The following is a 27,944-nucleotide window of genomic DNA, read 5'->3' as shown; positions in this document are numbered from 1 at the left end:
TTTCTCTTGTGAGCTCTGCCTGGCTCGTCCGAATTCGGTGGCGCCACGTCCGTCGGTCTCCGCCTCCTGCACGGCGGCTGCGCTCCTACTTTCCCTGGCCGAACCGGTCGAGGAGCGCGGGGTGGGCACGGGAGGACGCGCGGCGCTCCGCAGCCGGCCACCTGACGGGTGACCATGTCGGACATCGGGGACTGGTTCAGGAGCATCCCGGCCATCACACGCTACTGGTTTGCTGCCACCGTCGCGGTCCCTTTGATCGGCAAGCTCGGTATTATCAGCCCGGCCTACTTCTTCCTCTGGCCCGAAGCCTTCCTCTATCGCTTTCAGGTAGTAGCTGGCGTCGGGCAGTGGAGACTACAGCCCCCAGGTGTCCCCGCGGCGGCAGGACTGGTTCGGCGGGCTGCGGGAAGCGCTGGGGCTGGTGGGATCTGTAGTGCGTCCGGCTCCAGGGGTTTAAGGCGGGGTCCTTTGGGTCTTGGGGAGGTCCTGGGGTCTGGAGCCAAGACAGGAATAACTTAAGAGTCTCAGATTGGTGTGCTGGGAAGTGACTCACTATACTTGTCAGGCAAGATTGGGCTTCCCGCCTTCCGCACTCTGAAGGAACTAGCCAGAAGATAAGTTAGGGATAGTTAATTCTCATGGCAGATTGGGCCCACCTGCTTTAACGTCCTCTGCCCTCCCTCAGTCCCCACCGTGATGGTGCCTCTTAATCAGTGGCGTCTACTTGACAGCCTTCTAAATGGATGGCTCGTATGTTTACAGTTTCTCTCGCCAACTTTGAGGTGTGGTTTAAGGTCGGAGATTTTTTAAAAGTGTGAATTTCTGTGTATTTCCTGCGGGCCTCAATCCAGCACCTGGCATAGAGTAGTTAAATGTATCAGTGAATGAATAAACTACTCAGGAAACGGGAGATGTCAATTTCCTTAAGCATCCAGGAAAACACTCAAGATTATTATTCCAGGCCAAAGAATATTAATTTCCCAGAGGTTATTTTTATCGTTTCTGTGCTATAAAATTTATATCAGGGGAAACTCAAGATTCCGAGATTAGATATGAATCTCAGTACAAGTTCCTTGGCTTTCAGTTTCTCCTCTCTACTGGGTGTTACTCTCTAGTCTCCTTTGCTGATTTCTCCTTTTCCTGACCTAGATGTTGCGATATGCCTCAGGAATCCATGATAGGATCCCTGTGTAGTCGCTCCCTAACCGTGGGAGGCAGATCTTTAACAGCCATAGGCATAAAGACTTGAATGGGAGACTGTCAGGTACACAGGTATCTCCACTTGGTGACCAGTCGACATCTAATCAGATCTCCTTTTTTTCTTTGCCCTAGAAGTAAACAGCAACTGCATTGCTAGAGGAGTTGAAGCTAACAGTCATAGAGACATCCCTGAGTTCTTTTTTGCTTTTTCTTTCTTTTCCAGTGCAGGGGAGTCAAACCTAGGGCATAGCATAGGCACGTGCTCTATCATTGAGATACATACCTTGTACAGTCCCTCGACTTCTTTTTCCCAGCCCAGAATCTATCAAGAAGGTCCATCCTTTGATTCCACCTCAGCGTATATCCAGGACCCAGGGCTTTCTCCTTCTCCATGGCGAGCTGTCATCATGCCAGCTTGGCTCTTTTCATTCTCAGTGGGCAGGCTAGGGTGATCCTCCTAAAACATAAATCATGTCTTGTCCGTCTCCCTAGAATCCCCCAGTATCTGCCTGCTTGCTGTTGTCCTAAGTCGACCACAGGGCTTTTGCACATGTTATTTCTCTACTGAGGAAGATAATCATGGCTCGCTCTTTTACCTCTGTGTACTCTCATGCCTCTGCCCAAATGCGTTTTCCTTTTAAGGCCTTCTCTGATTGCTCTCCATCAGAAAGTATTCCTCCTTCACTCTGTCTCCCTTACCTTTACTCTTTCCTGCCACATGCCGTCTGTTGGTATTTGTTAGTCCACTTCCCATCAGAGAACAAGATTTTGTAGGATCTTTACGATTGCCTGTGTCACCTAGACTAGTGCTGGGCACATAGCAGCTGCTTATATATTGCTTGAGTTCATAGGAATAATTGGGTGCTTGTGATGTTCTGGGCACTTGACTACAATAGTGAATTAGACAGAGGTTCCTGATCTTATGGAAAAAACAGAGGGAGGCACATTGTTAAGGAAAATGATTTAAGACATTGGTGTTTCTGAAAAGTCTAAGGATACTGAAGAATATCTTTGATTGGGTCTGGCTTTGGACCTCACCTTCCAGAGAGGAATAATAACTGGGAACAGGAAGAGGACTGGGTATGGAGTAGAGAGCCTGCGGCAGTGGAGAAGCCTGGGAGATGAAGACGGAGTTAACCAGGAGTGTGTCCTGTAGAGCAAAGATGGGACTGTAGGTGAGGGCTGGATCACAGAGGGCTTGGTAGTTCATGGTAAGAGACTTAAATTTTAATTTTTCCCAGTGCTAAGGATCAAACGTAGGGCCCTAGGGCATTGCCCATGCCAGGCAAATACTCTCCACCTTTGAACTTTGATTTGAGAGCACCAGTGACGCCTGGGAGGATTTGAACACAACCCCGAGCAAGGCTTCCCTGGTGCTCTCAAATTAGAGCAAGGAACATGGTGGTTGGTACCCAGGTGGCTGTGGATAGATTTGGCAGTTAGTGTGGATACAGAAGGTGAGGAGGAGAAGGAGAGCAGGCTTAAGGATAGCACTGTTTTTCAGGAGTGACTAGCACAGGCCTTTATGAGCATTCCCACGCTCTGAGGTGCTTGGGTTTGGTTTGCAGTGTGGACTGTGGCTGTGTTTTGGTCAGTATTAAATCTGGAGGTGCTCTCCAGGCATCCGAGTAGAGACAACCTGCAGTGTTGGTCGAAAGAACATGGTTCTAGAGCACAGCCTGAACTGCATACTGGTTCAATCACTTGCTTTAATTAATACGTTTTGGCGGAGTGCTGTTGTGCACTTGTACCTGGTGGCATATTGGGTAATATGTGTGCATGAGGAGCGTTGGCTGTAAATCATTTTATGAGACGTGGTCGAAACAGACTCTTTGAGCCGTCTTGTGAAGTGTAGCTTGCTTATAGCCATTTTGGTAGAATAATCACCATCAAAAGCCTTTCTAATAAGCTACAGAGAGAGCAATATTAGAAGCAGGGAACCGAACCAACTAGAGACATCATTTGTTTCACACCTCATCAGCCCCTCAGATGCAGAAACAATGCAAGGAGGAGGAAAAGCACAGAAGGTGTGCTTTCCCAGTTTCTGCAGCCGACGCGGCTCCCTAGGCACTCCATCTGTGGCAGCTTAAAGAAATTGCGGGATAATTGATTTAGAATTGTACATTCACAATTTGAAGTAACTGAAGGTATTTTCCTTCTCTCCTGTAGACTAATTTTGTGTAGTGTGGCGCTTTCAAACTATAAAGTCTAAAGTGCTATTTCTCTAGTTTGGGTAACAAAACACAGCAAGTGTGCTAAGCCTCACTGCTGGGCTGTCCACAGTTTCTACCTATCAAGTACTTCCCAGGGATGGAGTGTCTTCATATTTGCTCCTGATTACAAAAGAGGTGGCAGTTTCCTCATACTTTAGTGTTTGCTGAGATTATATGCTCCTGTGGAGCCTGCACTGTGTTTCATTTTTTAAAAACCATATGGCACCATTTGCTTTGATTAGTATTGTGCTTTTCTGTATGTATGTTATCTCAGCTTCCACAACTGTCTTGAGATAAGTGCTGGCTCCTTTATGAACACCTAAAGCTGGTTTCTATCTCGGTTAAGAATAGTTTAAGTTGTTAAACCGCTTGCTAGCCCCTCACCCCCAAGTATTTAACAGAACATTTTGAAAAGTGGTTTCTCCCAAATTAATTATAGAAAATGATTCTTCCTTTTTTCCTAGAGCTGGAAGGCCATAAGGCATTGGGTAGTTGAGTTATTTAGGATAGAAAGATTGCAGGCCTTCAAGTATTTCAAGTTGTTGGGTCTTGACATCAAGGCCCCAACTCATACACTTATAAGTTGTATGCCATGAACCAAGGTATGTCTGGACCTACACTATATTTACCTAAAAGCAGAGATAATATAATGACATGCTAACTCACTCACCAGAGTTATAGAACTCTAGTGACTACAGGGCTCTCCATTAGTTTAATGCTTTTTTTGGGGGGGGGAGTAGAAATTACATTAAATGAATATATTAATTGTAAAGTAAGCCCTAATTTCAAAAACATAAATAAAAGTGCCTTCAAATCAAGGAAATAAATTAGCTGTTTCATGCCTCTCAAATGTAACACAAAAATTTGTATAATAACCAGTAAGCAGTCTTAATAAGCAAACTATTAAATAGTTGACCATTTGTATTTATTAGTAGTAATAAGGTATTTTAATATTATTTTAAATTAAATTAGAAATATCCATGAATTTATTATTATTGTTATTTAAAAGAATCCCAACTTACTGGGCATGATGGTGCACACCTGTAATTGTAGCACTGGGGAAGCAGAGGCCAGGCTGGGCTGTACAGCACATTTCAGGCTAGCTTTGCTACAGAGTAAGACCCTAGCCCAAGAAAGTGAAAAATAAACAGCACAGCGAGAATCAGAAAAGGCCCTGCAGGCTGGAGATGTGGCTCAGTTGGTGTGGTGCTTGCCTAGCTTTCACAAAACCCTGGGTTTGATCCCTAATACCACATAAACACCAGTGTAGGCCTGGTGGCCTGTGATGTAATCCCCACATTCGAGCGGTGGAGGCAGGAGGATCACAAATTCACGGTCATCCTTGGCTATATAGTAGCTTCGAGGATCGTCTACCTCAGAAAAGAAACAGAACTAATCAATAACAACATAAGGCCCCTAACTTAGAATGGGAAGACTCTTGTGAACTCTGAGCTTCTCCTGTTTCCCAGGATCAGAAATGGCACGAGCTCCATCTGTGCTGCAGACTGCCGCTTACATTCCCTAGCTTTGCTTGTCACATTGAACCCAGGGACTGGAGGTTGACTTAAGAGTATTTGGGTATCCTTTATAAATAGTTGGAAAGAGAGTAAACTTGAACTGCAGGCTGACATGGCAGTAGCACCATCATTCAACACAGTCATCTTGCTTGGAAGACCATGTAGTGTGTGTTGCATGTGTGTGCATGCTCAAGTATACATACAAGTGTGTGAAATGCCTTGGATGGCATTTGATTTTTTTCTCTTTCTTTCTTTCTTTCTTTCTTTCTTTCTTTCTTTCTTTCTTTCCTCCCTCCCTCCCTCCCTCCCTCCCTCCCTCCCTCCCTCCCTCCCTCTCTCTCTTTCTTTCTTTCTTTCTTTCTTTGATACAGGGTTTCTCTGTAGCTTTGGAGCCTGTCCTGGAACTCTCTCTGTAGACCAGGCTGGCCTCGAACTCACAGAGATCCGCTCCCCCTGTCTCTGCCTCCCGAGTGCTGGCAGTGTGTCATCACTGCCCGGCCTAGCCTTGTGTTTTGAGACAAGCTCTCTCACTGGGATTTGGGCTCACTGATTAGCCTAGCCTAGCTGGTTGGCCTGCAAGCCTCAGGTGCTTACACATTTCCTTCTTCCTAGCGCTGGAATTACAGGTGTTTGTCACTGTGCTTGGCTTTTTACTTGGCTTCTAGGTATTGAGCTCATGCCCTCATCCCCTTTCCCTGTTTGCTCCCCAATGCTGACATTCTTAACTTCAAAGTAACCCTTTTTGTTACAGACAAATCTTTTTCTCACTTTATTATTCCACTTTAATTCTGGATGGCATTTGCAGTGATTTCATCAGCAGGTCTTAGGGAAGTTTTAGTTAAATGATGGACACAGCCTCTAACACTGTTGGAAGAGTAACTAAAGAATAATGGGTCTTTTTGAGAGTTTTTGGCATTGAACATGTAGGCTAATATCATCCTTATGTGAGGAACTCTGATTCCTCAGATTACCTAAATCTAATTAGGGCGTAGCTTTTCTCGTGAAGAACACACACACACACACACACACACACACACACACACACACACACACACATTTGTAGCTGGGCATGGTAACACAGACCTGTAATTTGAATACCTGATAGGTTGAGGCAGGAGGATTAGCAGTGTAGCCTGCAATGTGAGTAGCAGGGCCAGTCAGGATTGCCAGTGTCTCAAAAAACAAAACAAAAAACAAAAACAAAAACTCCCCTAAAGAACCTCATCCCTACCAGGGCCAAGAAAACCCCACTTTATATTAAAGGTTGGGCCCTGGGCCTCTGTGTGTTGAAGGTTTCTCCCCACCAAGTCCTCTCAGGAGTGAGACACAGAGTTCTGTCTGCCAGTCCTGGGCTTCTGTGCTGGGCCTGGCAGCTCCCTCAGCTTTCCAGAGTTGAAAGTGTACCTCTCTACTCGTGCCCTGTAAATAAAGCCTGCTTCCTTTCCTATTTACATGTCAGACAGAGGAAGGAAGGGGGCTGTTGGGGATTTCAGAAATAAACACTGTATCCTTCTGAAAAGACCCAGTGCTTAGCGATTTCAAATTATAATTTTAAAGTAATACAAAAATAATAAGTCTTTCCGATGAATGAAAAGCAAGTGTAACTCAAGGGTAGGCTTAATGAACGGCAAGAGAAGCAAGGTATTTTGACAGTCACTGATTTCTAAAGAACAGGTGCGCACAGTGGCTAAAAATAGTGTTGTGTCATCAGCATTAGAGAAAATGTAGTCAGGGAAAAACACCAGAGGTTTCTCTGCTAAAATCAGGCATTGAGCAATTTAAAGGAGTATGGGAGTAGGTGAGATGCGAATTTTACAAACCAGGTCAGTGGGTGTTTTCTGGAAGGCTGTAATAGTAGCACACCTCCTTATATGCTTTAACAGAGCACAGTTTCATCCCTTTCTTGAGTCCAGCCTTTCAAGCCCCTTAAGATAAAGGACGAGGGCAGGTGTCCCAGGACCAATGTCACTGTGTACACAAAGAAAGCCAGCTCAAACGTCTAGCCATACAAGATTCTAAGGCTAGGAACTTGCTTCTGCCCTGTTTGCAGTACTTTTTGCAAGTGGAGGTGGGGATGGTTAGGTTTGCTCTTAGTTTTTCTGGGTCATACAAGGATAGCAGTATTGGAAATTTTTATTAATTGTATCTGTAATACCGATGTCTCTTACAAATTCTAGAGTCATGCTAGGACAGAATTCTGTCTCTACTAGTTACTAGCTCTTATGTAACCTTTTATCATGCTGTTTCCTCATATATAAGACCTTCTGAATCATTGTGTATAAATAAACCAAGTAGCATACTGATTCATTAATTTTTAAAAAGTCATTAATCAGGGTCTGGGGATGTATACAGGTTAGTAGATTTACCCAGCATATTCAGGTTCTGGGTTCCATTACCAGGACTTCCTAAACAAAACAAAATAACAAAGTCATTAACCAATTGAGGACTGTATGTGATTCTTCCCTTATACTTTGAAATTGAGGCTAAGAAATATTAATGTTACAACAACTTATGTTCAGGGCCTCATGCCTTCTGCAGTGCCATTTTCACGAGATAGTCAAGTTGCGAGTGGAGATGATTGAACCTATTGCCTCTCTGCTTTAATACAGGGTCTTGGAAGGCCATGTTTACTCCATACAGATTGTTAAGATCTGGGGTTACATTTCTGCCCATGGAGAACGGACTTGGCAGCTCTGTTCTTGCAGGGTCTGTGACTCTGATCTTCCGTTCTAGAAGCCCTGGATTGTTAACAACCTCCCCTGTTTACTGTGCTCTTGCAGTTCTTGGGGGCTTTGTGCCAAGAGTGTATTTTCCCTTCCTTGTGCCAACTCTTGCTTGTTTTGACAGTCTTCCCATGACTGATCCATTTTTGCTTTTCGTGCTTGGCGCATGATAGTGTGCCTTAAGACACATCGCTTTTAAGCCAAAGGTCAGCGTCATGCTGTTTTACCAAAGTCTAGGAGGCTGTCACTTTATTCTTGCTGTTTAATACTGTTTTGGAGTTGTGAGCCGGTGAATGGTAAGGTGAAAGAAGATATAAACTTTTATTTGCGCATAGGCTGTGTGCTTGGGAAGGCCAAGAGGTTCAATTTTCACGTTACTTGCTTTTTGGTTGATTATGTAAAGGAAGAAGGGAAAGTTGTGTAGAAAACTGAAAGTTTGGCAAGAGTCTATCAGCATCACATTGATAAAAATAAAGATGTTGGATCTGATTTACTTTAGAAGAGTACTGAGACTAGCCAGTAAGAGAACTTGGGAAGGAAAAGGGGGAAGGAGGTTATATTTCCTTAGATTTGGAAATATTAAATCAGAAATGAAAATAACTTAGTATAGGCATTCATTCCAAATGATCTATTCTAAAGTAGGCTTTAAGGTGAATTAGCCTTTCACATAATTGGAGAAAGTACAGTTGCTTTAATGAGACCAGAAAGCTAAATGATCATCTAGAAAAATAAGTTGGATCTTTTCCCCATCTGTGAATTGTGAAGGCTTTGTAGTAAAATTGAACATGTTCTTATCCTTGGAAAAACATCTTTGAAAAACTTTGTAAGCTTGGTAGTGATGGGTACCTGCCTGTGTCTTAAACTTTATGTTGAACATTTGGTAAAAGTTCTATAAAAGTCAGTGTATTTAAAAATGAAGAGACTATAGCAATAGATATTGCCGAATAAAATAACCAAAAGTGCTGTAAAAGCATGAGCAGAACAGAAAACAACGAGCAACAAGAAAGTTCCTTAATATATAAAGAAATGCAGTCTATTGGAAGTGGATGTTTTTAAAATATAGGAAAGATAGAGAGAAAATATAGTTAGAAAATATAGAGAGATGCTTAGCTTTCTCAAAGCAAATAAAAATTGGTTTTCAGGTTAGTGATTGTAAAATACTCTCTGTCGTGAGTAAGTGTGGAAAGATGGCACTCATCTACATTTTAGGAGGAGGTATAAATTAATTAAGCATTTCTGTAGACATTTGGCAATATCTACCAAAATAAGTGCATATGTCTGTTGATCTAACAGATTGATTCACAGGCATTTACTTTCTCTCTCTCCCTCTCTCTGTGTATGTGTGTGTGCATGTGTGTGTGTGCATGTTTGTAGAGAATATATAAAAATATTCATCATGGCATCATAACAGTTTAAACGAAGTTTGGATATCCACATACAGAAATACTCTGAAGCCAATAGAAATATTTTGTCAAGGCAATGAAGATAGAAAACCGCAATTTAAAGTATGGTGAAGAAGGAGGAATATGGTAGAACACACAATGAAATGGGCCGTGCATGGTGGCCTGCTTTAGGAATCTTAACACTCAGGAGCCCGAGACGGGCAGATTAAACATTCTGGCATAGCCTGGACTTTGAGATCCTGTTTCAAAAACAAAGCAGAGGCCAGGTATGGTGGTGCATGCCTTTGATTATAGCATTTGGGAAGCAGAGCCAGGCAGCTCTCTTGAGTTTGAGGGCAGCTTGGACTACATAATGATTTCATGACAGCCAAGGCTACACAGAGACACTGTCTCAACAAACCAAAAACAAAAGCAGGGCCGTGTGTTGCAGGCAACTCTTGTAATCCAGCAGCTCTAGATGCTGAGGCAGGAGGATTGAAAGTTCAAGAACTGTCTCTGCTGTAGAATACGTTCCGGGCAGTGTGGTGAGTGTCAAAGTAAAATGTGAAAGAGGGCTGAGATGTGTCTCGGGGATAGAGCACTTGACCTAGCATGTGTAAGGCCCTGGGGCCAGTGCACAGTACTGCCCGCTACAGGAGACCAGTCAGTTGTTGATGGAAATAACATTTGGAGATTGGAGTCAGGGCTTCCCCCTTCATGTTGATTTCTGGGTGTGTGTGTGTGTGTGTGTGTGTGTGTGTGTGTGTGTGTGTGTGTGGTGTTATTTGCTTTTGAACCCATATTGCCTATTGAGCACATTGGTTTGGTTCCTGCTAACCTCTAGCATTTGAGTGTGATACTTTTACCTTAGGATTATCTGGAAGCCATACATTTGCATAGTATTGATTTTGTTGAATTGTTTAAAAATGTTTTTTTGATAATCTTTTTTTTTTTTTTTTTTTTTTTTTTTGGTTTTTCGAGACAGGGTTTCTCTGCAGCTTTTTTTTTTTTTTTTTTTTTTTTGAGCCTATCCTGGAGCTAGCTCTTGTAGACCAGGCTGGTCTCGAACTCACAGAGATCCGCCTGCCTCTGCCTCCTGAGTGCTGGGATTAAAGGTTTTTTGATAATCTTTGATGTCCTTTCATTTAATTATCTGTGAATTGATGTTATATAAGTTGGCAGGAACTTTGTTTTCTCAAATTGTGTTGATGATGTAACTAAAGTTACTAAGTTATCATAGAAAGATAGTTTGATTTTGTTTAGTTAAAAGGAAAAAAAAAGTTCCATCTAGCTCAGAGAAACTGACAGCTGTTTGTTTCGATCTCTCCAGATATGGAGGCCATTCACTGCCACCTTTTATTTCCCCGTGGGTCCAGGAACTGGATTTCTTTATTTGGTCAATTTATATTTCTTATATCAGTATTCTACACGACTTGAAGCAGGTAAGTTATCTTTCCATGATTGTTTTAAGTATTGTTTCATTCTAACTTACTAATTCGTACAGTTACTTGGATTTGGAGGGCCATTAGCATTCTATGAAGGAATGGTTAGTGATGGTTCTTACCTGCACACTAGGTCATAACTAGTAGGCTCTTAGACTGAGTTTGTGTTTTTTGTGTTTGTTCTTTTTTCTTTGGAAACAGGGTCTTACTATCTATTCCTGGCTAGACCAAGATGGCCTCCAACTCAGAGATCCACCTGCCTCTGCCTCCTGAGTCCTGGGTTAAAGGTGTGTGCTACGACACCCAGCCTGCTTGAGTTTTTAGTTACAGAGTGAGTATGAAGTAGCAGTGTTACAGAAGGAAATAACTTTGCCTATCTTTGTCTCCTGAATGCCTGGGCCGTGTTCTCAAACTTATCCCAGTCATTGTCCTGCTGGAGTAAAACTGGGCAAGAGTGTATGCGTCTCTTATACTGATGCTGAAAGGCTTACTTCATGCAAGTCAGCTAATCTCATTCTCAGTGGTTCAAGCACCCGGCCTTCGGCTGGAGAGGATGGCTACTGTGCAAGACTGAGGATTTAATTTCAGATCCTTTTAGCTATGTAAATAAGCTGGGTGTGGCACTGTGCACCTGCAGTTTGGTGCTGGGAGACCGAGACCCAAGGATCCTGGGGGCTCCCTGGATCAGTTTACCATAAGCTTTAGTTTCAGTGCCTTGCTGAGAAAATAAGGGGGTGAACCTTGAGGAAGATGCTGACTGTTGACCTCTGACTTCATTCACACATGCACCATGGGCACCTGCATGAGTACACATGCATCTACTGAGCATAGACTTTATGTAGTCAGTATTTGGTAGTTACTGTGGTAGTTTCTCAAATATAACCTCTTGTATGATGGAGAAGCAATACATTGTTTTAAAAGTGTCTTGTTGAATTATCTATTTCCTACAATACTTTATACACTATTTTTAAGTTGCTTACACAAAGAAACAGTAAATTGATACTCTGTCAAAATACAGATACACTTTTGTAGAGGGGAAGTGATCTGCAAAGATTGGCAGACTTAAAACTGCCTGCTCTTATGAACCATCCTTGAATCTACCCAAGTATTTGAAAATTATACCTGCCTTACAGCTGCAGGGCCAGAATAGGTTGGATACCTGCTGTGAAATACAACTTTCCCTTAAGTTGACATTGCTGTTTTTCAAAACGAAGTCACTGTTTTCATACAGAGATTGGGTGGGGTCCTGACCCTTCCTTGCAGAAAGCAGAGGACTGAGGCCGGTAAGTAGTTCAGCTGGTAGAGGTGCTTGCCACCAAGGCTGATTCCCTGAAGCCCACATAATAGAAGGATATCCTCTGACCTCTGCCTACATGCATGCTGATGTACACACACATGCACACACACACACACAGCACATCATGTATAAATTCCTTTTCAGTTGTCAGTACCTCACATACTTCTGACGCCAAGCCTTAAGGATTCCCTTTGATAACGGAAACTGGGTCTGAACTGGGATAGTTATGTGGCCACCTCTGCTCTTGTTTGCTGTGTTTCTACGTCCATTTACCCCTCTTTATTAACCTGACCAGGCAATGCAAGCTGGTCTGTAATACTCTGTATATGTGTAACAGGTAGAGAACTGTCAAGTTATTAGGCTGCTGGTTGCTTTGTTTGCTTTTATCCTTAGAAGTGGCTTCCCTTTTTGTCCAGTCAGAGCATTTTTGAAATGCTCAAGCTGAGAGGCGTTTTTGATACAATTTTTTTGAGATCAAAATTTGCTCTCTGTATCTGTGGGTTCTGTGTCCTGAGTCAGCTGCCTGAAAAATTGAAAATATCTGGAAAATGGGTGTACTGAATTTGTTCAGTTTTCCTCTCATCATTTCCCGAACAACATATTGTAGCAGCTATTTCACAGGATTTACATTGTAAAAGAGACCATAAGTAATCTGATCTATTACACAGTATATGTCAGAGTCTGTAGGTTCTGTGCAAATACTATGCCATTTTAGCCAAGGATTGTGAACATTTGTAGGTTTTAGCATGCAGGGGAGCCCTTGGATCCCATTTTCCATCCCAGCAAGGGAGCTGGCAATCCACATCCCACCCAGCTTCCTCACTTGTGTTTAAAGTGCACAGTTCAGTTAGTTTGTGCGTAGAAGTAAATGTACAGCCATCACCATAATCAGTTTATAGCATTTCCTTGCCCCCGAGTGTCTATACCTGTTACTACTGCCCATTTCCCTCCACATAAGCCACAGGAAACTACCAGTTTCCTTTCTGGCTCTTTGTATTTGCCTGTACTAGTAGTGTCTTGTACTAATTTTGATAGGACCATACCATATATGGCCTTTTGTGACTGTTTTCTTTTACTTAGTGTCATGTTTTTAAGGTTGTTCTGTTTAGCATGTAGTTGTAGTTTATTCCTCTTTATTGTCAAATTATATAGATAATGTTGCATTCTGTTCATCCATTTATTGATGGGCACTTGACTTCAGTTCATTTTGTGGCCTCCATGTCTGATGCTGCTTCGAACGTGATTATGGAGAGGAATCTTTACAAACATCAGAGATTGTCCTGAGCAGTGGTCAGATCTCCCAAAGGTCGCAGCTGTTTGAGATAATACAACGGGGAATGGAAGCCAGGTTTTGTTTTTCATTTTCTCTGCACTTCACACAGCCTTAAGTTAATATGCCACCTGCATAATTTCTTGCCTGGCTAAATTGTTAAGAATGAGCCAGGCAGTGGTGGCACACACCTTTAATCCCAGCACTTGGGAGGCAGAGGCAGGTGGATCTTGGACAAATGGATTTCTGTGAGATTGAGGCTGTTACACAGTGGAACCTTGTCTCAGATCCACCCCCCAAAAAAGAGAAAGAAAGAAAAGCTCCCCTAAACCCCAGAAACAAAATGCTGTAGCTGGACGGTTGTGGCGGATGCCTTTACTTCCAGCACTCAGTACTCAGGAGGCAGAGGCAGGTGGATCTCTGAGTTCCAGGACATCCAGGGATGTTAAACAGAGAAACCCTGTCTTGAAAAACTAAAAAAAAGAAAAAGGAAAAAAGAATGAAGAAGCAGTGTTGGTTTAAGAGATTTCTGATTTGCACTGAAAGAAAGCAATTTAAGACCAATTAATTGTAAATTCCTAGTTGCTTGCATGCCAAATAATACAGCACTACAGTTTATGTGATTATAGGTATCTCGGTCTAAAGAATCCTTAGTAATCACAGAGCCAGAACCACCCCAGAACAGCTTGGCTGTTGTTTAGATTCAGAAATTTTGTTGGAGTCTCAGCTGTGTTTTATCACAGTGAGCCTGTGTGCATCTACACTGTGCTGAGAGAAGCAGGGGAGCAGGAGCGGTGACTGGTCCCTCCTCACCTCCTCCTTCCCACCTTCTGCTCTGAGAATAGGGCCTTGCTGTGTATAGCCTATAGCCCAGGCTGGCCCAGGCTGGCCTTGGCCTTGTAATCCTCTGCTTCCTGAGTACTGGAATTACAGGTGTACACTACAAAACCTGTTGTTATGTTTTCTTTTTCCTCAAGATCCATCCTTCTGCCTTTTTGGTTCTTGTTTTGGGACTGAAGAATTGACTGCCATGTCTTGTAATCCTAGCAGAGTGTGTAGAGGAGAAGTGACTTTCTAGTCATTTTTGTCTCTTCCCTTTGCTTCTCTCAAAATGTCCTGACTGAGGTGTTAGGAACTGTCCCTAGACTAAGAGCTGCACTGTTGTGGTTTTCTCCCTTGAAATGAAGCACTCTTAGCAGTGATGGGGTGAGAAAAGCACTAACCTAGTCCTTAGCCCCACACTGCTTCAGATGAGCATGTGACTTTGGTCATGGACTTTATTTTCTCACTTTTAAGTAAGGGGTTGTAGACTTGACCCTTGCACCTCACAGATACCTTATGGAGAAAGTCAGTTGTGGAGAGGTCTGGCCTTTTCTTTGTCTGTTCCTTTCCACGTTGTCCTCCCTTGTTCCCGAGTGTAAGATCTGTAATATAGGCTGACTCTGCTCGGTATGTCAGCCCGAGGCTGGACAAGTGGCAGTGCATCTGTCTGGTCCTAATAGTGACAGCAGTGGCAGCTAATAGCCCTGTCGTTATAACGGGCTCCCACAGAGTCATGCTGCAGGAGCGACAGTGGTAGCCAGAGTGGACATGGCTCCTGACAGGCTTTAATCTATAAGTGAGAGATGGGAATTAACCAGTATCAAAAGTGTGCTCAGTAGATTACAATAGGACCATGAGGGAAAGCTAGCAGGACATGAGGAAGGGGAAAGGGCCTCACTGGGCTTGGGACAGGCTCTGTATTTCTGGAATTGACTGTCCCCCTTGGGTCTGTCTTAACTGTGGCAGCCACAGTGTGTAGCTTTCTGGAAGTCAGGTCAGCGGAGCATAAACTGATCGTAGTCAGGTGCCTGTGGTTCAGTTTTATGCCATGGTATAGACTTTGGTAAAAACTCCCTTTTCTTTAAAGAAGTGGTTTTAGCTGTTTCAATATAACATTTTGAAGTATTTTTCTCCATAGATGCTCTTTTCTTCCACAGTTCTGAACCCTGATGTTTTCTTTGTGTTTGTTCTAGGAGCTTTTGATGGGAGGCCAGCAGACTATTTGTTCATGCTTCTCTTTAACTGGATTTGCATCGTGGTATCCTTCAGTGCTATTTTGGGCCAGAAACATGCTCCTCCATCATCACCTCCCCCCGTTTTAAGGTTTTTGGAAATAGAATTCTATAAAATATTTAAATCAGTTTTTATACTGTTTAAAAAACTGTAGTAATGAAGATAACTGAGATTCTTTTTTAGAGTGAGGATAATCTTGGGTTTTGGGGATGCCTCCTCTTAGTATCGCCTCTGGGATTTTTTTCCCTAGTCAGCTGACTTTTACTGCTGTCTCCTTGAGCCCAGTTCTCCGTGTTCTGGGATGACAGTTTGTGACTGAAGCACAGTCCGTGATGCGAGGCAGTGTTCGAAATCTGTGGTTCTTACCAGAAAATGATTTATAGCCAGCATTATTCTCCGACTTCATTGCGTCCTAAATAATAATCTAGTCCCCTACTCTGGGTATAGTCTATCTCTCTGTGAGGCACAGTTGATAAGCAGTTGGACCTAACTGCCATTTAAAGTTGGCCAAGAGCCAGAAAAATATAGGGCATGGAATATGCCCTCTCCTTTAAGAGAATGGAGGGAATTCTCTTAAATAAGTCATGGACTTATTCATGCTGTCAATCCTTGAGTGTGAGCAGGATCATAATTGTTTGAAATGCACAGGCATCTCCATCCTGTACTTGAAGGAGAGACACTGAAACAGTAGCAGGGTACCAAAAGATACCAAGTGACCAAGTTGCGCTGAGGTTTTCATTTCTGTTCTCCCGCTCTACTGACTGTACAGGGTAATGGGAAACTTATGCACAGTTATCCGAACTTTGGTGTGTTCCCACATCTAATTGATAGAAATATGTTCTTCTTTGGAACAGTGTAATGAAATTCTATTGGAGGGAAATAATCAGATCAACCTTGATATCTGTAGAATACTTTGTACATATGATCTTTAACTTTACAAACCAAGATTACTGGTTTAGCAATGGATATGCAGGTAAGTCTTTCAACTGTTTGTTTTTGTGTATGTTTCAGCACTTGAGATTACAGTGAAAGCATAAAATGATAACTGCTGTTGTTTTGAATATGTTAGCTAAGCCTTTGAGACTCTTGTAGACATTATCTAAGTCATTGGATTTTCTGTTTATTTTTGGCTTATGCATTCAGAGTAATGGGTTTGCAGTATTTCCTGGCCATGTGTGAGACTCTGTATTCCTTGAAAGCAGCTTATATGGTTAAGAAAAACTTTATTTTCAAATAACAGCTTGAACTAATGTTTTTGACTTCCTGTAAAAACATGATTGTATTGATTATAGATTTTTATGGAACTCATTGTATGATAAATGATGCAATTAGTTTGTAATTCTAATTATTAGTTTTGTTTGCAGATTTTTAGGGGGTGGGTGTTGTAGACAGGCCACATCAAACCCTTGTTGCATGCTCCTGGACCAGAGGTTCATATGTTGCCTTTTTTGCAGTTGCTGATGATTCCTCTGATTATGTCGGTCCTTTATGTCTGGGCCCAGCTGAACAGAGACCTTATCGTATCATTTTGGTTTGGAACACGATTTAAGGTACTTTACCTAGGTGGAACAAAACTCAATTCTTTTCTTTGTAGTAATCCCCCCTAAGCTCAAATGTGTATCTTTCTGACACTTCCAGAAGGGGTCACTGCAGAGTAGCATAGCATAGGCAGGCACCTTCCTCCCCCTCCTCAGTCCTGCACCTAGCCATCCCAGCATCCCTTGCTGATATTGCTTCCAGTCCCTCTGAACCTCAGGTTCCTCAGGGATATGTCCCTCAGTGATCTTGTGTGTGTGTTTGTGTGTGGGAGGGTGGGGGGAGAAGTGCAAGAGAAATTGCAAAAAAGACAACATGCAGGAATCCTGCCATTTCTAATCTTTTTGTCACTCCTGCATACCCTTTTAGGTGCTAAGTACTTTACCTTGAATAGCTCCCTCAAATGCTGCCTGAGCTTACCATTTCTGCCTGTCATGTCCTCCTCATTACAGAACCGAATAGTGCTTGAGTCGTCTGCCTGGGGTTAGGTTGTCGGGTCTGGGGTTTCGTCGCACTTACCTCACTTAGCCTCACAGCTGTTTATGGATGGCCCTCCTTTATTAGTTTATGGATGGCCCTCCTTTATTAGTTTATGGATGGCCCTCCTTTATTAGTTTATGGATGGCCCTCCTTTATTAGTTTATGGATGGCCCTCCTTTATTAGTTTATGGATAGCCCTCCTTTATTAGTTTGTGAAGTTTTCTTGAAGTTCACTCAGTCTTAAGTTTGGCCTAAGGTTCGGCTGTCAGATCTGGAAAGCTAATACCTTGTGTGAGATTGCTAGTTCAAGATATCCATATACAGTGTTAGATAAAAATTCAGGTTAATTATCTTTGACCATTTGCTGATTGGAGCCTTAGAGTTTGGGGTGTTTTTACTGTCATCCATAAGATAATTATTTCTTTGTTACTGTTAACTCAGCAGGGTATATACTGAATTTGAAAGGATTCCTTCCATGCAATCACAGGTGTACAAATGAGCACAGTTTTAGATAGGAAGATGTAAGTATGATAAGGATGGTGTTAGATTTGAGAAATTCTTAATGATCTAGTGATTTCCATAAAGCTCTGGTTAGTATTTCTTCCCCATTTTTAGGTTTTGCAGTGTCATGGTGTCTTCAGACATGGCTGTTCACATTTGTGTCCTCTTTCCTAGGCCTGCTACTTACCTTGGGTTATCCTCGGATTCAACTATATCATTGGAGGCTCGTAAGTAATGTTAGATTTATTTAACTGGAAACCAATCCTTGGGAAACTTAATTCATTGTTACCTTCCTTTCCTGGTCTTTTAAAGACTTTAAAGAATCTCAGTGTTGATATGGTATGTTAGACCCTTTTAAAGACTTTAAGGAATCTCAGTGTTGATATGGTACATTAGACCCTTTTAAAGACTTTAAGGAATCTCAGTGTTGATATGGTATGTTAGACCCTTTTAAAGAGGTTTGATTCTAATTGGTTGCACAGTAGGAGTTTAAGCACCTTTGACATTGGGTGACTGTTGTTTTGTTAGCTTGTCACCAGATACATTGTATTTCTAGGCATATTTTTTGAATACATTTGTCTTTCTTTATTCACTATCCATAATGAGCAATTACAGAAATATTTGTCATGATTCCTCTTAGGAACCTATCCATTAGATGACTCTGTTGTGTATTTTTTTTTAAATATTTATTTATTATGTATACAATATTGTGTCTGTGTGTATGCCCGAAGGCCAGAAGAGGGCACCTCATTACAGATGGTTGTGAGCCACCATGTGGTTGCTGGGAATTGAACTCAGGACCTTTGGAAGAGCAGGCAATGCTCTTAACCGCTGAGCCATCTCTCCAGCCCCTCTGTTGTGTATTTTTAAGGCGCTTTCAGAGTGCCTGGAAAATGGCGTACTGCCACAGAAATAGAGTCTCAAAGAAGTTGTTTTGTACCCAGTTTGATGGTATAGAACTTCTGCCAGGCAGGCTGAAATTTTTACTCTCTTGCTGGAGTTAGTACTGAGATGTGGAAAACCTTTCACGTTTCTAGTCTAAATTCAGAGAGAGACCATCTAGAAGGAGCAGTCCTGGGCTGGAGAGACAGCACAGTGGTCAAGAGCAGGTGGTGCTCTTGCAGAGGACCCACGTTTGGTTTCCAGCACCCGTGTCAGGCAGCACACAACTGCCTGTAACTCCATGTGGTTTCTGATATCTCTGGTCTGGTTGGAGACTTATATCTATGTGTACACACACATAGGCAAGCACACACAATTACAAATAAGTTTTAAAGTTTCTTCTGCCTGGTGTGGTGGCACACACCTTTAAACCTAGCATGTGGGAGGAAGAGGCAGGCTCTGTGAGTTCAAGGCCAGCCTGATACACATAGTGAATTTTAGGAAAGCCAGAGCTACATAGAAAAATACCTGTCTTGAAAAAAATAACGAGAATGTTCTTCTTAAATACAAAACGAAACACAAAACTAGAGATATTTTAAGAGCTTCCATTTCTTCCATGACCAAATATTTTCAAAAGTTAATAGAGTTGGAAAGTACTAATCCTTCATATAGCTGATGTGTTTGTCTGTTGTGGTCCTTACTCCTCCTCTGCACTTACAGAGAAGGGAGTGAACCAAACGAAAGGACTGTCCAGATCAAAGCATGTTTTGAGATTGGTGAATCCCCCCTCTGCTCTCCCACCCTCAAGGGCAGAGGCTCAGGCGAGATCCCGTTGTGGGTGACGATGAAGAATGATGTGTAATAGCAGCAGTGGATAGGGAGCCCTGGGTGAGCCCTGGGAAACCTGAAAAAGTCCCAAGTGGTCTCTTTGTGTCTCATCTGAGTGTCAGGGATGCCAGAGAAATGCAGATCATGGCTCCAGAAATCAGAGCAGTCGTGTGTTGTCCACCTCTCTCCCTCCCATGCTTTTCTCTTGGTAGTCTGCATATTTGTCTGTTTTACATACACTGTGTGTTTCAGAATTCAGAAACTAACTTGCTTTGCACCTGCCCCCACTCCTGAAATAGACTGGAACAAAGTTAATATTTTGAGGATGGGCGGAGCCTTGGAGATTTCAGAGGTGCCTCTGGCCTTGAGGAGCTGTGGGCCTCATTAGTTCTTCAGGCCCGATTTCCCTCTCCCTCAGAATGCATTTGTCACTCATACTGCAAAGGCCATTGTAGAGCTGTCACTGACTCCCAGGGGCTGGAATGGGCTTCTGTGAAGGCTGCCTCTCTTTCCCATGCTCTTAGTTACAGCTGGTGCAGCTCACTGTATTGCCTGGATGTCTTTGCACTGACTCAACTCTCTTTGCAGGGTGATCAATGAGCTCATTGGAAACCTCGTTGGACATCTTTATTTCTTCCTGATGTTCAGATATCCAATGGACTTGGGAGGAAGGAATTTTCTGTCCACGCCTCAGTTTTTGTAAGTTTTTTTCTCCTCTTACTGAACGTGGTGCTGTCCTGTTGTTTCAAGTATCCTGATTGGAGTTTCGTGAGGAGAGATACTCTACTGCCCTTTCTGAGGGAGAAATGAGAACTAGTGAAGTTCTTCTCACGGTCAGGACACTAGGGATTGGTGTCACAGCTGTCTCTTTCATGACAGCTTCTAGCTAAAGATCACTAACTTGATTAAACCATCGCAAAAATAGATCATCTGTGCTGAGCAGGCTGAGGCATGTGATTCCACTGTAAAGTGCCAGCTTTGGGCGGGGGCAGGTGTCATGAAGGAACATCGGTGTCACCTGTGATGTTGGCTGAGTAAGTTAGCCCGTTATTTGCCATTTTTAGAATGTGCTTTTTGTTTTTGTTTCTGAGATAGGGTTCCTGCACATTGTAGCTCAGGCTAGCCTTAAACTCTCCATTGTTCTGCCTCAGTCTCTCAAGTGCTGGAATTATAGGTGTCACTACCCTGCCTGGTTTAAACTTTTATATATTAAACGTTATAGACTAGAAAATTCGTAGATTGTTTAAAGTTGAGAGACTTGAGATTTGTGTAGCAGTCGCAACTCCTTAGAAGTAGGTGCTTCATAGTTGTCTTCTTTTAGAATCAAGTAGAAGAGGCCAAGGGCAATAGCTTCTGGGGGTTGGGTGCCATTCCCTTTGGCACTACTTTTATTTGTTTGTTTTTGTTTTTCGAGACAGGGATTTTCTGTGTAACAGCTCTGTCTTGTAACTAGCTCTTGTAGACCAGGCTGGCCTTGAACTCACAGAGATCCGCCTGCCTCTGCCTCTCAAGTGCTGAGATTAAAGGCTATGCCACCACTGCCTGGCTAGTACTACTTTTGATACTGGTCAAGTTACTTACTAAAACCTCCAACCTTTGGTTCACAGTCTGAGTTGAGAGGCTGCCCCTGTCTCACAGGATTGGATAAAGCAAGGCTCATTGTTGAAGGCATAGTGGTGGGTTGTGGATTAATGGCATAGTGGGGAGGACTGGTGGCTGAGAGGAGATGCTCAAACACGAGTGTGTGAGTAGCATGGCCATTCTGTCAGTGAAGCGAAGGGCTCTTAAAGAGGGACCAGTTAAATTCCCATCTGGCTGTCACCATCTGCCTGACAGTCACACCTAATTTTGTGCAGGGCTAGGAGATAATCACTTGCATTTAAGAGTTAAAAAACTGAACCCTTTTGAATCAAGATATTATTTTAATGTTTGTACTTTTGTCTTTTTTCCAAGAGGTAGGTGAGGGACAATAACACTTGAGTAGTCTTTGCTCCAGCTCTGTGCAGGCTAGGATGTTTGTGGAAGACATTTGATTGTGAACTGTAATATTCAGAATGATTCAGTGGCTTGTTTGTTTCTAAAAGAAAAGAAGAAATTTCTTTCTCTTCTTGCCTCTGGGTTGCCGTCAGACTGAAGAAACACATGACTAATCTGTTTCTAATCACCAAAGGACACAATGGGGGCAGATTTGGGTCTCTGACCTAGGTTATCAAGTAGGTTTAGCATCAGCTTTAAAAAGCTTGTGTCTTGGGGAGTCACCAACAGTTACTTTACCTTAAACGACCATTTCCTTACTTTAACAGCTTACAGATATTTTTGAATTGTGGACAGAAGTGTAGAAAATTCTAATAGCAAAATCGGCAGCACACTGGAGCCTGCCTTCCTCTTGAGCTTTCTCTGTTGGTGGACGCCCTTCTGTTAGATTTGCATAAAGATCAGATGGCAAAATGTAGCTCCTTGTAAAAGCAGTAACTGCTTTGGAATTACCATAAATTTTTGTTGATTATGTATAATTGGGTGTCTTTTATTCTAATTACTGGCATTTAATTTCACTCTTGGCTTAAGCAGTGGAGCTGGCTTCTATATTGTCTTGTGTGTGCAGTAGAGTGAGACAGCCTCACTGCCTTTTTCAAGTGCTGTTTTATTCTGTACTGCAGAGGGGGAGTATCAGACAAGATGCTACAGATGCTGACAGTTTGGTACCTGGACATGATACTTCAGTTAATGATAAACTGTATTTCGTTTTGTTATTTAGTTTTTTAGAGACAGTTTTGATGTGGATGTCCTGATGGCTGGGGATTTGTCATCCTGCCTCAGCCTCCCAAGAGCTGGGATTATAGGCTTGTGTCCCCATGCCCGACTAGGCATGAGAGAGGAATTGACTTGTAGAAACACTAAATCCATATTCTGCATTCCCTTTAAAAGGCAGCTATATCTTTTCTTCTGTACGGTTTTCTTCCAACGGTTAACTTTTCTGTAAAAGGGGTCATTCTCTTTTTGGGGGAGGAGTGCGAAGGTATTTCAGATGTTACAAATTGATGCACACTGGTGTTTGAACAGTCATACTCAGTGTTGTAGCAGGTGCTTCCACGCACATGAAGGGGTGTGATGGGCACTAGCTAGGGTCAGGCTGCCTGGGCTGGAATACTGACCATTATTCCTGAAGAACTTCACTCACTTTCTACCTCTATTTTCTTGTCGATTTAATAAGTTTTTTTAATTGGGAACTGTGGCTTGACTCTAATCTCAGATACTTGGGAGGGTATGAGGACAGAGGTTCTGGAGTTCAAGGCCAGCCTGGGCAACTTAGTGAAACTTAGTGGAACCTTGTTGGGAATTTTTTTTTTTTTTTTTTTTTAACAAAAAGGCTGTTAGCATAGCCCAGTTGTAGAGTGCTTGCTTAGCACTCCTGAGGCTTTGGAACCCCCAGAACAGCCAAAAATGAAAAGAAAGAGGTGTGTGTGTGTGTGTGTGTGTGTGTGTGTGTGAATATCTTAACAGGGTAATTGTGACAATCCAGTGAACTTCTAAACATGACATAACAGAGGTGCTTCTTGACCAGTAAATTGCTTTCATATAAGGTTGTGCTGTTGGGTGTTGATGTGACTACTAATCATGACATTCTGGCTGCAAAGAGTTTCAAACCAGGGTGTCAGTTTGTACTCCCTGCTTCCAGCAAGCATTTAAACTTTAGAACCCTATATAAAACAGGTCCAAACACATGGCCGATTTACTAATGCAGACAGTGAAGAGAAATGTCCTAGAACAGACATGGTTGAAGTTCTGTTAGCTGTCCTGCGATGCCTGGTTTATTAATTTGTAAAGTTAGAGATCATGTGACCTTTGTTGGGCCTTGCGTTGACACTGTCTGAGATGAGAAGGGTACAGTTGGAAGGCAGGTGAGGAGTAAACTAGAAATCCCCAGACAGAAAGCCTGTGGCCCAGAGCTGTGGAGATGCTGTGCAGGGCTCAGGCATGCTGCCTGTGGGTTTTTCTCTGAAAGTGAAGTGAGCTCATTTTGAATTCTTTGATCTAGTCTGACCCATATGCTGACAAACCAAGAAGCCATCAGTGACTCTTCTGCTTGTTGGGCTTGTGTGTGCAATCTTTTTGTTTCCATATTGCTCTGCATGAATTACTTTTATAATCGGTGAAAAAAATATGGAGAGCGTGAATTTAACTGAAAGCTTGATAAAGTTTAGAAACGTGAAAAGCAGTTGCCATCTGTGGTCAGGACATTGCACTAAGTGCTAAAAAGGAAAGCTAAATAAGACCATATCCCTGGCCTCTCCCATCGTGACAAATCTTTTGGAACACCCAGGAGATGGAGATGTTCCAAGTGGCTGGAGATGGTCTACGAGTAACTTTGTTCTCGTCTTTGTCTTTTTTTTTCCCTCTGTACTCCAGGTACCGCTGGCTACCCAGCAGGAGAGGAGGGGTGTCAGGGTTTGGTGTGCCCCCTGCCAGCATGAGGAGAGCTGCTGATCAGAATGGCGGAGGCGGGAGACACAACTGGGGCCAGGGCTTCCGACTTGGAGACCAGTGAGGAGCAGCCCTTGGCCTGCCCACCAACCATGCTAAGCAGATGACAGTTTCCTCCCAGTACTGGGCACGCTTAATGGCCAAGTTCTTGCTGCCGCTCTTGGACCTGACCCACGCTGAATGTAGTCTTTCAGTACAAGACGACATTTTTAAATCCTGAAGGAAATACAAGTGTTCCTCAAGTTTCATGATTTTCATTCAAGTCCTTACTGCTATGAAGAACAAATATCAGCTGTGCAGATTTCAAAACTGACTCATTTCTGGTGTCTTCTCTTCTTCCCTTTCCATCTGAATAATGGGCTGGGCAAGTGGGTTGGTTAGCCAAGCCCTTCCAAAGGATCCCTTCCCCTTTCTCACACACATGTCCCCAGAGTTGCAACTCGAGTTGTCCACAAAATGGTTTTGCCTTTGACAAACTCTTATTTATTGACTTTTTGCCAAAGCTTGGTCACAGAGAGCTTGTTCACACATCGCTCTCAGCTGTGGCTGGCAGGACTGTGACAGTAGGGAGAAGACTGGAGCAGCAGCCGAAGAGTTTTCTCAGCGGTGGGGACTCTGTCGGCCAGACAGCAGCGCGGCCATTTGCTGCCTCTGCAGTTATTTTTATACGAAGAGCACCACTGAGTCAGTGAGGCCCCGTCTGGGAATAATGAGGTTAGGAGTTGTTGCTAGGCACTTTCTCCCCCTAAGCCAAGTGATCAAAACCATAGTGGAGCTGCTTCTAACACAGAGAATGGGTTCAACATGATCTCTTTGTGTTTCTTCCATGGATGCGCTGTGCTGGCTTGTGTACCCAGAGCCGTTGTGCTGTGCTGTGCTGTGCTGTGTTAGGAGGTTCCAGATCACATTGGCCGGACATGTCCCTGGAGGCAGGCTTCAGGGCTTTGTTTCCGTTTCATCCTCACTGTGGATGTGTGTTCATTGAGTCAGCAGAGGAGAAAGCGTCAGACTCTTAAGATCTTTCTTTCATTGCTTTTGTCCCTTAATTTTTTTGGTCAGGTGTTCTGGTTACTGGTGAGGGAAGTATGGCTCCTTGGATGTGTATCAGTCAACCAGTTTTTAAGGCTGATAGCACACCTGAGTAAGTGACACATAACTAGAGGTTCCAATAGCTCTAGAATTATTTGTCTTTGTTATCTGGGGTCATGCATGTATACATTTTTGTGAATTAGACCTACTCCCTTTTTATAGGTGGGCTTTTGCCAGCCAAGCTTGGCTCATCACTAAATAAAATTTTCAGAAGGCTACAGTGCTTTATATAGTTAGTTTATGCTTTTATTCTGAAGCCAGACTGCTGGGAACAGTGTGGTGTGGCCACTATACTTTGAATATTGTCCAAAGGTTTCTAGTACTTTGGTTGGTTCCTTGCAGGAAATGTGCCCTAACAGTATGTCTTGTCTTTATCTGCTCATTAAAACTGTGATGTGTGTTGTATTAGGAAGTGGGAGTTTGAAAATTTGTGAACCTCTCCATATTTAATTTATATGATAAAAAATTGGGTGGAGAGAGGCTGAACTGAAATGCCCATATTCTCCTGCTGTCCTGAGGCTTCTTAAAATGTGTTTGTAAAATTCCACATTCTCCCTGTGGTATTGCATAGGCTCTCCCCGTGCAAGCTGGAGGCTCGAACTCGGAAAGGATTGTCCCAATGAGAAAGCAGGAGATTGTGCTACACTCTCTTCCCAGGCTGGCTCCTGAGAGCACTGTCTTTCCTAAGGGTCTGCAAGTATGTAGAACTTTTCTCTTCAAGGCAAAATGTTCATTAAATTCTTTCTCCTGAACATGGTTAGGAGGCTGATCATTTTATTATCTTGCCTGGATTACCAGTCCTTCTGGGATAGTTGTACCAAAGCGAGCTGTTTTAGTTTTGACTTCACAAGGTAAGACATCACAGTGGGTTCTCTTTATGAATGTGAAAAAACCCTTATTTTGTACAGACAGCTTTCCTTTTTGTAACTAATCCTTTTTACTGGTAAATATTGTAAATTAAACTGTGCAACTTGAAGGCTGTCTATGTTAAGTTTCCATACCTCTGCTGTGCTGTGTTGTATGATGTACTTTATGTTATTGTCTTCACTGGATCAGTTTTATGTGATTTCCAGTAGGTTTTGATTAGCAGGACACAGCAAGCCTTTTGTATATGATGTTGTTCATATATTAGAGAACGTTGGAATTCCTGGAAGAATTAGTACTGAGTTTTCCTTTGTGTGTATGTGAGAGAGTGTGTGTGAGTGTGAATGTGTATATGTGTGAGAGTGTATGAGTGTGAGAATGAATGTGTGTGTAAATCTTTGAGAGTGTATGTGAGAATGTGTATGATGTGTGTGGTGTGTATGTATGTATTGATTGGGTCTTGGTATATAGCTCAGACTGTCTGTAAACTTGGGCTACTTGGCCTCCCAAGTTTTTGAATTAGGCGTATACCACCACCTCTGGAAGCAGGGTGCTTCCATATTTAGGTTTTTACCATGGGCGTGAGTGTTGGAACTCTGGAATTATATAAACCCTTCCTTACGTAGGAACCCCAGAGTAGAATGCACATGCTTAGTTTTTTATCTTAAAGGTGAACAGTTTGAGTATGGTTTCCTGGCCTTCCGGTGCAACACAAGCAGAGCCATGCACCCCCTTTCTCTATTTAATAAGGAAATAATAGAACATGGAGGGAAGATCCTATTTATTTGAAAAGATGGGACATTGCCAGCCTCGTGATGTTCTGAGCTTCCTTTTGAATAGCACTAATAATAGGCAGTGTCTCAGTTGCCAGCGTCTTCATTGCCAACTGTGAGATCCCTTGCCAGTTTACATTTTCAATAGTGACAATGCTAAATAATGAAACTTGCTAACCCTTGGGCAAAGGTATGGATCTTCCTGGATTTCTCCTGATAGTATCTCAGAAGCCTAGCCTGGGCAGCTGTGCTTGCTGGCAGTTTGCTTTCCAGAGTGGCTCTGGGTTGGGATTGGGTGATTGCGTGCACAGCCTGTCCTTCCTTGGGTGTGTGGTTTAAGCCCAGGGCTCCTGTTCCCTGGTTCCCTTTTTCCACACTGTTCTCGCTGATCTGTCCTGACATGTTGATGTCTATATGCAGGTGTATTCCATTGTGAATATTTTAGGACTCCGTGGCTTCTGACATGAAACTTGTTTGGGATTGGGGCCTGGGGGGAGTAGTTATCCTGTGTCATTTCCTTTCTATATGTTTATAAAGTTTCTGGTAATTCTGATACTCAGTTGGCTTTGGGAACCAGTGCTTAAACCAACTTTTTTCTTTTATTAAATGTGTTGTTGATGATTTCATACTCGTGTTGATATAGTGCGTTTTGATTACAGTGACACTTACCCTCTCATACCCATTACCAGCCCCCTACAAGTCCCTTTCCCATATTCAGAGAGTTGGGCTTTGTGACCCAGAGTTTAACCAGGGCTGTTGGTGTGTATAGGTTTGCTGCTATTCACCGGAGCATGATCATCAGTGGGTACACAATCAAAGACAGTGCCTGCCCTCCCCCAGAATGCAGCAGTAGCTCATAGTTGAGCAGGAAAAGTAGGGTCCCGTGGGCCCCTTGGTGGTCTGGGATTGACCCTTGACAAGCCTAGTCTAGCGCAGGCCCATGGCTGGCAGCTGCTCCTGTCAGGAGATCATGATTGAAATGGCTGGGCCACACCCACACGATTTCCCTGATCTTCCGCTCTTCCAGCTCTTAGACTGTTCCTGTTCCTCTGCCTTGTTCCAGCAGCTTTACAGGGAGTGATAAGGATGTCCAGTTGAGAGCTCAGCCCTCCACTGTAACTAAGTCTCTCTCTATTTGCTACCTTTCATTGTAAAGTCTTTAGAAGGCAGCCCGATACTGTGTCAGTTTCCACTAGGGCCTAAGACTTCAGCCATGAGGCATGGCACTTGTACCATAATTGCGCTAGTGGGCACATCTTACTTGGTAGGTTGGTATTGTAGTTTGTAGGGTTTTCAGCAGAGCTGGGCCACTCTCAACAGCTTACAGTACATCTTCTGGTACTATGAAAGCTAGCTACCCAGGAGGAAACCTCCAGGTCAGATCCAGTTTGATTTCACTGTCTCTTATAC

General features: G+C 43.0%; 1 protein-coding gene across 1 annotated transcript; it reads left to right on the top strand.

Annotated features, from left to right (window-relative positions):
- Derl1 (derlin 1) lies at window positions 1-27,160 on the top strand. The gene is made up of 8 exons (XM_038341928.2): window positions 1-327; window positions 10,366-10,477; window positions 15,060-15,124; window positions 16,046-16,072; window positions 16,554-16,649; window positions 17,791-17,843; window positions 19,915-20,025; window positions 23,734-27,160. The coding sequence occupies exons 1-8, from the start codon at window positions 175-177 to the stop codon at window positions 23,870-23,872; spliced, it is 756 nt and encodes a 251-aa protein (XP_038197856.1). The 5' UTR covers window positions 1-174; the 3' UTR covers window positions 23,873-27,160.
- Window positions 27,161-27,944: the final 784 nt, after the last annotated feature.

This window comes from Arvicola amphibius, chromosome 9 (genome assembly GCF_903992535.2).
Source record: "Arvicola amphibius chromosome 9, mArvAmp1.2, whole genome shotgun sequence".
NCBI lineage: Eukaryota > Metazoa > Chordata > Mammalia > Rodentia > Cricetidae > Arvicola > Arvicola amphibius.
The sequence above is the reverse complement of the archived record's forward strand: the minus strand, read 5'-3'. Positions and strand labels throughout refer to the sequence as shown.